The sequence below is a fragment of the Nansenia antarctica genome (assembly GCF_963989245.1).
Source record: "Nansenia antarctica genome assembly, chromosome: 11".
Classification (NCBI taxonomy): domain Eukaryota; kingdom Metazoa; phylum Chordata; class Actinopteri; order Argentiniformes; family Microstomatidae; genus Nansenia; species Nansenia antarctica.
The window spans coordinates 19,660,534-19,668,033 of record NC_137681.1 but is presented as its reverse complement, the minus strand read 5'-3'; the positions used below and the strand labels follow the sequence as shown (position 1 = coordinate 19,668,033).

Genomic DNA, 7,500 nt, shown 5'->3' with positions numbered 1-7,500 from the left:
TCGAGACAGACGACCAGAAGCTGCTTCAGAAACAGAATGGCCGACACATCAAGGTTGGAACAACATTGGGTTCCTGACATTATGTCTGCACGTGTCTTTACACCTAATAGATTATGTGTTATGTTTATATGTTCTCTCTATCTCCTTTCCTGACTTCCCTCTCTCTCTCTCTCTTTCTCTCTTTCTCCCTCCCTCTCTCTATCGTCCCTCCCTCCCTCGTTCACAGACAGCCCAGGACATCTCCTATGTAAATGTTCAGGCGCTGTTCCAGTGTTTGTCCCGTAGAGGAAGCCCTCCCTCTGCCTTCCACCCAGACACAGAGGAGGGGAAGGAGGAGGAGGAGGTGAAGGAGGAGAAGGAGGAGGAGGAGGTGAAGGAGGAGAAGGAGGAGGAGGAAGAGGAGGTGAAGGAGAATGAGGTGGAGGAGGAGGAGGAAGAGGAGGTGAAGGAGGAGAAGGAGGAGGAGGAGGTGAAGGAGGAGGAGGAAGAGGAGGTGAAGGAGGAGAAGGAGGAGGAGGAAGAGGAGGTGAAGGAGGAGAAGGAGAAGGAGGAGGTGAAGGAGGAGAAGGAGAAGGAGGAGGTGAAGGAGGAGGAGGAGGAAGAGGAGGTGAAGGAGGAGAAGGAGAATGAGGTGAAGGAGGAGAAGGAGGAGAAGAAGGAGGAGGAGGAAGAGGAGGTGAAGGAGGAAGAGGAGGTGAAGGAGGAGAAGGAGAATGAGGTGAAGGAAGAGGAGGTGAAGGAGGAGGTGAAGAAGGAGGAGGTGAAGGAGGAGGAGACACAGGAGCCAGCATCACGCCCAGACAAAGCGAAGGCTGGGGAGGAGAGTATGTTTTTGTTTGATACCGTTCCTCATCCCGTTACAGGCATTACAATGAGCCCGTCCTCCACGTGTGTGTGTGTGTGTGTGTGTGTGTGTGTGTGTATATGACGTCCTCTCTCTGTCCTCTCTCTCAGGGCTGCTGTGTGTGAGGGGTGTGTGTGTGTGACGTCCTCTCTCTGTCCTCTCTCTCAGGGCTGCTGTGTGTGAGGGGTGTGTGTGTGACGTCCTCTCTCTGTCCTCTCTCTCAGGGCTGCTGTGTGTGAGGGGTGTGTGTGTGTGACGTCCTCTCTCTGTCCTCTCTCTCAGGGCTGCTGTGTGTGAGGGGTGTGTGTGTGACGTCCTCTCTCTGTCCTCTCTCAGGGCTGCTGTGTGTGTGTGTGTGTGTGTGACGTCCTCTCTCTGTCCTTTCTCTCAGGGCTGCTGTGTGTGAGGGGTGTGTGTGTGACGTCCTCTCTCTGTCCTCTCTCTCAGGGCTGCTGTGTGTGTGTGTGTGTGTGACGTCCTCTCTCTGTCCTCTCTCAGGGCTGCTGTGTGTGTGTGTGTGTGTGACGTCCTCTCTCTGTCCTCTCTCTCAGGGCTGCTGTGTGTGAGGGGTGTGTGTGTGTGTGACGTCCTCTCTCTGTCCTCTCTCTCAGGGCTGCTGTGTGTGAGGGGTGTGTGTGTGACGTTCCTGCCTCCGGACTCTCTCTCCAAGCTGCCAGACAAACACCGATACAAACAGCTGTTCAACACTGTCTACTATGGTGCCAGGTAACCAATCACACACTGTCTACTATGGTGCCAGGTAACCAATCACACACTGTCTACTATGGTGCCAGGTAACCAATCACACACTGTCTACTATGGTGCCAGGTAACCAATCACACACGGCCTACTATGGTGCCAGGTAACCAATCACACTGTCTACTATGGTGCCAGGTAACCAATCACACACTGTCTACTATGGTGCCAGGTAACCAATCACACACTGTCTACTATGGTGCCAGGTAACCAATCACACACTGTCTACTATGGTGCCAGGTAACCAATCACACACTGTCTACTATGGTGCCAGGTAACCAATCACACACTGTCTACTATGGTGCCAGGTAACCAATCACACACTGTCTACTATGGTGCCAGGTAACCAATCACACACGGCCTACTATGGTGCCAGGTAACCAATCACACTGTCTACTATGGTGCCAGGTAACCAATCACACACTGTCTACTATGGTGCCAGGTAACCAATCACACACTGTCTACTATGGTGCCAGGTAACCAATCACACTGTCTACTATGGTGCCAGGTAACCAATCACACACTGTCTACTATGGTGCCAGGTAACCAATCACACACTGTCTACTATGGTGCCAGGTAACCAATCACACACTGTCTACTATGGTGCCAGGTAACCAATCACACACTGTCTACTATGGTGCCAGGTAACCAATCACACACTGTCTACTATGGTGCCAGGTAACCAATCACACACTGTCTACTATGGTGCCAGGTAACCAATCACACACGGCCTACTATGGTGCCAGGTAACCAATCACACACTGTCTACTATGGTGCCAGGTAACCAATCACACACTGTCTACTATGGTGCCAGGTAACCAATCACACACTGTCTACTATGGTGCCAGGTAACCAATCATACACTGTCTACAGCATGGTACACCACCTGGGTCCGTCGCTGAGGCAGATCTGTGCTCCCAACGCCCTGCTGGTCCTGGAACTGGCCAGGTACCTGTCTGTCTGTCTGCCTGTCTGCCTGTCTGTCTGTCTGTCTGTCTGTCTGCCTCCCTGATGATCATGATGGCCTTGTCACTAACCTTCTCTATTCTCCTCTCTCCTCTCCTCCTCAATCCTCCTCTCCTCCATCCTCTTCTCCTCTCCTCCCCTCCCCTCATCCCAGGTTCCTATTGGATCTCACCACGGAGCAGGAGGCTGGGTTTGCTGAGACGGTCTCTGACATGGCTAAAGGGGCGGGGTTTGAGCAGAAAGAGAGGAGTGACGTCTTTGCCTCGTTCACACTGCAGAGGGAGCTGTCAACAAACAACCCCTAGTCCATACACAGACACACATGTAACATACATACACACACACGTAACACACACACAACACACACGGGTAACACCCACACACACACACACACACACGTAACATACATACACACACACACGCGTAACACACACACACACACACACACATAACATACATACACACACACACATGTGTGTATGTATGTTTGAGTATGTGTGTGTGTGTGTGTGTGTGTGTGTGTGTGTGTGTGTGTGTGTGTGTGCGTGCGTGCATGTATGTATGTATGTATGTGTGTTTATGTTCAGTTGTTGTTTAGTTTCCTCAGGTTTCTGTTCTGTTACAACAATAAAGGTCACTTATGTTTCTGAATGTTTATTTTATTGAGTTCAGTCATGAAACAGTGATGTCACAACAGGCAGGTTGGCTCCGTAAGTTGAGACAATGTTGTTGTAACGTTGGGAATCTCTGTCTCCTCTGTTCTGTACTCACTTCCATCGGCCTCCCACCTTCCCCTTGCCATGGACCTTCTTACTGTGTGTGTGTGGGGGGGGGGGGGGGGGTGGACGGAGAAGGAGAGACAGAGAACAGGGTGGGCTAATACCACGGGTCAAAGTCATATTCCTCCTCACACTCCAAATAAGGTAATATTCCTCATATTCTCTATAAGATCAGTAGGCCTGGGGAGGCTGGTGGAGGTCGAAATCAGAGTGTTTCTCACTCCATTCCATGCATTACAACAAGCCCGTCTTGTGATTTCTACCTCCACCAGCCTCTCCTGGCTGGTCTGTTGTTTAGGTCACACACTGCAGGTCTGGAATGGAGAAATCAACTTACAATTTCTGAGCGTGAGAAATCCTGTTCAGAAGAACGTTTATCTGTGAGAAACAAGAGGCAGGAGGAGTCAGACACACAGAGACCCCCTCTGATCTGTGGAGGGGGGAGGAGGGGCAGGTCTGGTGGAAGAGGAGAGGGAGGAGGTGGAGAGAGACGGGGGAGGAAGGGTGAGGAGAGGGGGAGACAGGTCTGGTGGAGGAGGAGATGGATCGGGGGAGAGACAGAGGGAGGAGGTAGAGAAAGATGGGGGAGGAGGGGGGGGGACAGGTCTGGTGGGGGAGGAGAGGGATCGGGGGAGGAGGTAGAGAAAGGAGGGGGAGGGAGGAGGGGGGGAGACAGGTCTGGTCTCACCTCGTATTTCTGTCTCCCCGTCTTCTCCGTCAGGTCGAATTTGTCAGACTCCAACTGGTAGATCCACTCCCACATCTCCCTCGCCCGCTCCCTGCACACACACACACACAGACATGCACAGACACACATAAACACGCACACAGACAGAAGACAGTATTGTCAGGTCATACTTGTCCACATCTCTTTCGTTCGGTCCCTGACACGCGTGTACATCTCATGAATACGGACTACCTAAACCTTAGGCTCATAGTCACTTTACTACTGTCACTTATGTCCTGTACTATTGTCACTTTTTGATCTTGAATTATGCCTATTTCCTTATTGTCTGCAATGTCATTGTGCTGCAATGTCAGGAACCGAAGCGTAATACTTTTACTCTGTTACACTTGTGTAATGTGACGTAACAGTAAACTTGAAACTTGAAACACACACACACACGGGTGGTGTCTGACCTCAGGCTGTCCTCTCTCAGGGCGTCGATGGCCAAGGGTTTACGTCTCTCCGCCAGAGTCTTCCTCTTTATCTCCCTCCCTGTCTGCCTCCTCCCTCTCCTCTGCTCCACCTGCCACACACGCACACACACAAACACCACACACACACACACCAACTAACATCAAGTCTATTCCACTAGTAAATGTATCACCTTCGTCTTCACCATCATCATCATCTTCGTCATCATCATCATCATCATCACCCTGACCTTGCCCAGGAAGCCTCCGAAGTGAGCGCCCATGTTAGACAGAACCTTCTTCTTCTTCGCATCGTCATCGGCCCTCTTTCTCGCCTCCTCATCCTCCTTCCTCTGACGCTCCTCCTGAGGGGGGAGGTGGGGAGAGACAACCATCAGCTCTCCTGAGGAACAGCCAGTTATTAATAAAGGGAACCCAAGTGTCGTTTACAAGATACCTGAACTATACCAAATCCATACCTTAGGGACGAGCTATCAAAACCACAATATGAATCAGTATTTAACCACCAGGTTATTAATCTCAGTAATAGATGATATTCCCAGTATCAGCCTGGTGTTTGTTAACCTGATGTGCTGGGAGACACAGTGGAGGTTTAACCTGATGTGCTGAGAGACACAGTGGAGGTTTAACCTGATGTGCTGGGAGACACAGTGGAGGTTTAACCTGATGTGCTGGGAGACACAGTGGAGGTTTAACCTGATGTGCTGGGAGACACAGTGGAGGTTGGTGGAGGTAGAAATAGGAGGACATGCTTGATTCCGCTTCATTACAATGAGCCTGTCCTCCTATTTCTACCTACGCCAGTCTCCCCTGGTGATGTCATGGTGTTGTCATGGTGATGTCAGTCCCACCGTCAGCCTGGCCAGTCTGTCTCTCTCCCCCTCAGCTCTCACACGCTGCTGCTCCGCCCGCTCTGCTCGCCGGTTCTCCTGACACACGCACACACACGCACACATACACGCACACATACACAAACACGCACATGCACACATACACATAAACACACACACACAAATGCACACACACAAACGCACACACACACAATTCTTGGATAGATTGTACATAATAATGGAGACATAGAGAAGAACAAATACTGTGTTTGAAGGTGTAGAGAGAGAGGGAGAGAGAGAGAGAAAGAGAGAGAAAGAGAGAGAGAGAGAGAGAGAGAGAGAGAGAGAGAGAGAGAGAGAGAGAGAGAGAAGGGAGGAAATGACATTACAATCCTGTCCTTGAGTGCGATAAGCTCCTCCTCCTCTTTCTTCCTCTGGTCAAAATGGACGGCGATCAACGTCTGCAGCTCCAGAAGATCCTTGTCCATCCTCTTCCTGTGGAGGTCCTGTCAGACAACAACACGCTAACTACACACTAACTACAGACAACAACACACAACTACATGTTAACTACACACAACACACTAACTACACAAAACAACACACTATCTACATGCTAACTACACACAACAACACACTAACTACACACAATACACTAACTACATGCTAACTACACACAACAACACACTAACTACACACAATACACTAACTACACGCTAACTACACACAACAACACACTAACTAGACGCCAACTACACACTAGGTACACACAACAACACACTAACTACACACTAGGTACACACAAAAACACACTAACTACACGGTAGGTACACACAACAACACACTAACTACATGCTAACCACACACAACAATACACTAACAACAGACATCACTCAGATGCTTTAATTTAGCTCTCTGAAGAAGTCTCAATCCACCGTATTCAATCACTGGGCACTACTACTATGACACTACTGGGCCTGGTGCTGCCTCTATTGGCTGCCCTTAATGGTGTTTGACTGTTTTCCTACTTACATTTTAGTTTTTCAGTTTTATCTGCACTATTATGATGATTATTATTAATAATAATAATAATAATAATAATAATGGAGTGTGATCAATGAAGGCAGAGTAACATCAGTCTCTACCTAGACCCTGGTGGTGTCTAGAACTGTTTACCTGGTAAATAATAATAATAATAATAATAATAATAATAATAAATAAATGTTACTGATGTTTACCTGGTAAATAATAATAATAATAATAATAGTAATAACAACAACAATCATAATAACAATAACAATAATAATAATAATAATAATAATAATAATAATAATGATAATAATAATAATAATAATAATACACTTTGCTGATGTTTACCTGGTAGTATTGGAGTCTGGCAACAGAGACTGGACTTACGTCAAAGTCCAGCCGCTCCCCCTCAGGGATTTTGGGGGCAGCAATTTGGGAGATCATCGGTCTGGAGGAGAACACAGAGGAACACAGCCAAAATGTCCGACACACTCTGGCTCACACAGTGACTAATGACTCAACAACAATATGAATGACACCACAGCAGGGGAGGCTGGCGGAGGTAGAGATCGGAGGACGGGCTCTGATTCAATCTTCCACCAGCCTCCCCTGCAGTACAGGTACTGTATGGGCCCTATCTGTAAAGATCAGGTTAATACGACAGGTTCATTAATATGACAGGTTCTACTGCAGGTTGATCTACTGCAGGTTTACCTACTGCAGGGCTCTCTGATGTGACAGAGCTAAAAGCTACAGTAACTAGCACAAACAACAACAGCAACTAGTGCAGTGGAATTCCTGCAGACTTCTTGGTGTTTTACATTTAAATAATATTTAAGTATTGTAAATACAAACGTACTTGGACCGCTCCTCTTCCTCTGAGCCGCAGGAGGAACCACACGGATCAGAACACACAGGAGAGACCACACGGATCAGAACACACAGGAGAGACCACATGGATCAGAACACACAGGAGAGACCACATGGACCAGAACACACAGGAGAGGCCACATGGACCAGAACACACAGGAGAGACCACATGGATCAGAACACACAGGAGAGACCACATGGACCAGAACATCCAGGAGAGACCACATGGACCAGAACACACAGGAGAGGCCACATGGACCAGAACACA

The 7,500-nt window shown here is 48.6% G+C and overlaps 2 protein-coding genes across 2 annotated transcripts in view; one reads left to right on the top strand and one right to left on the bottom strand.

Moving 5' to 3' along the window:
• The window catches only part of dnaaf3l (dynein axonemal assembly factor 3 like), a gene marked incomplete at both ends in the record, with an annotated part of 8,614 nt that extends 5,743 nt beyond the window's left edge, over positions 1 to 2,871 (top strand). Inside the window, 5 exons of the mRNA XM_080542452.1 lie at positions 1 to 53; positions 227 to 301; positions 1,464 to 1,570; positions 2,474 to 2,548; positions 2,721 to 2,871. The exon at positions 1 to 53 is cut by the window's left edge and continues 70 nt beyond it. Coding sequence (XP_080398578.1) covers positions 1 to 53; positions 227 to 301; positions 1,464 to 1,570; positions 2,474 to 2,548; positions 2,721 to 2,871 — 461 coding nt within the window. The remainder of the gene's footprint in view (positions 54 to 226; positions 302 to 1,463; positions 1,571 to 2,473; positions 2,549 to 2,720) is intronic.
• Positions 2,872 to 3,333: 462 nt separating this feature from the next.
• Positions 3,334 to 6,806, bottom strand: LOC308167574 (troponin T, slow skeletal muscle-like; the record flags this gene model as incomplete). Its single annotated transcript, XM_080541991.1, has 8 exons — positions 3,334 to 3,379; positions 3,683 to 3,723; positions 4,034 to 4,124; positions 4,486 to 4,595; positions 4,734 to 4,847; positions 5,355 to 5,432; positions 5,723 to 5,839; positions 6,750 to 6,806. 8 exons carry the CDS (start codon positions 6,804 to 6,806, stop codon positions 3,334 to 3,336), a joined length of 654 nt encoding a protein of 217 aa, XP_080398117.1.
• Positions 6,807 to 7,500: the final 694 nt, after the last annotated feature.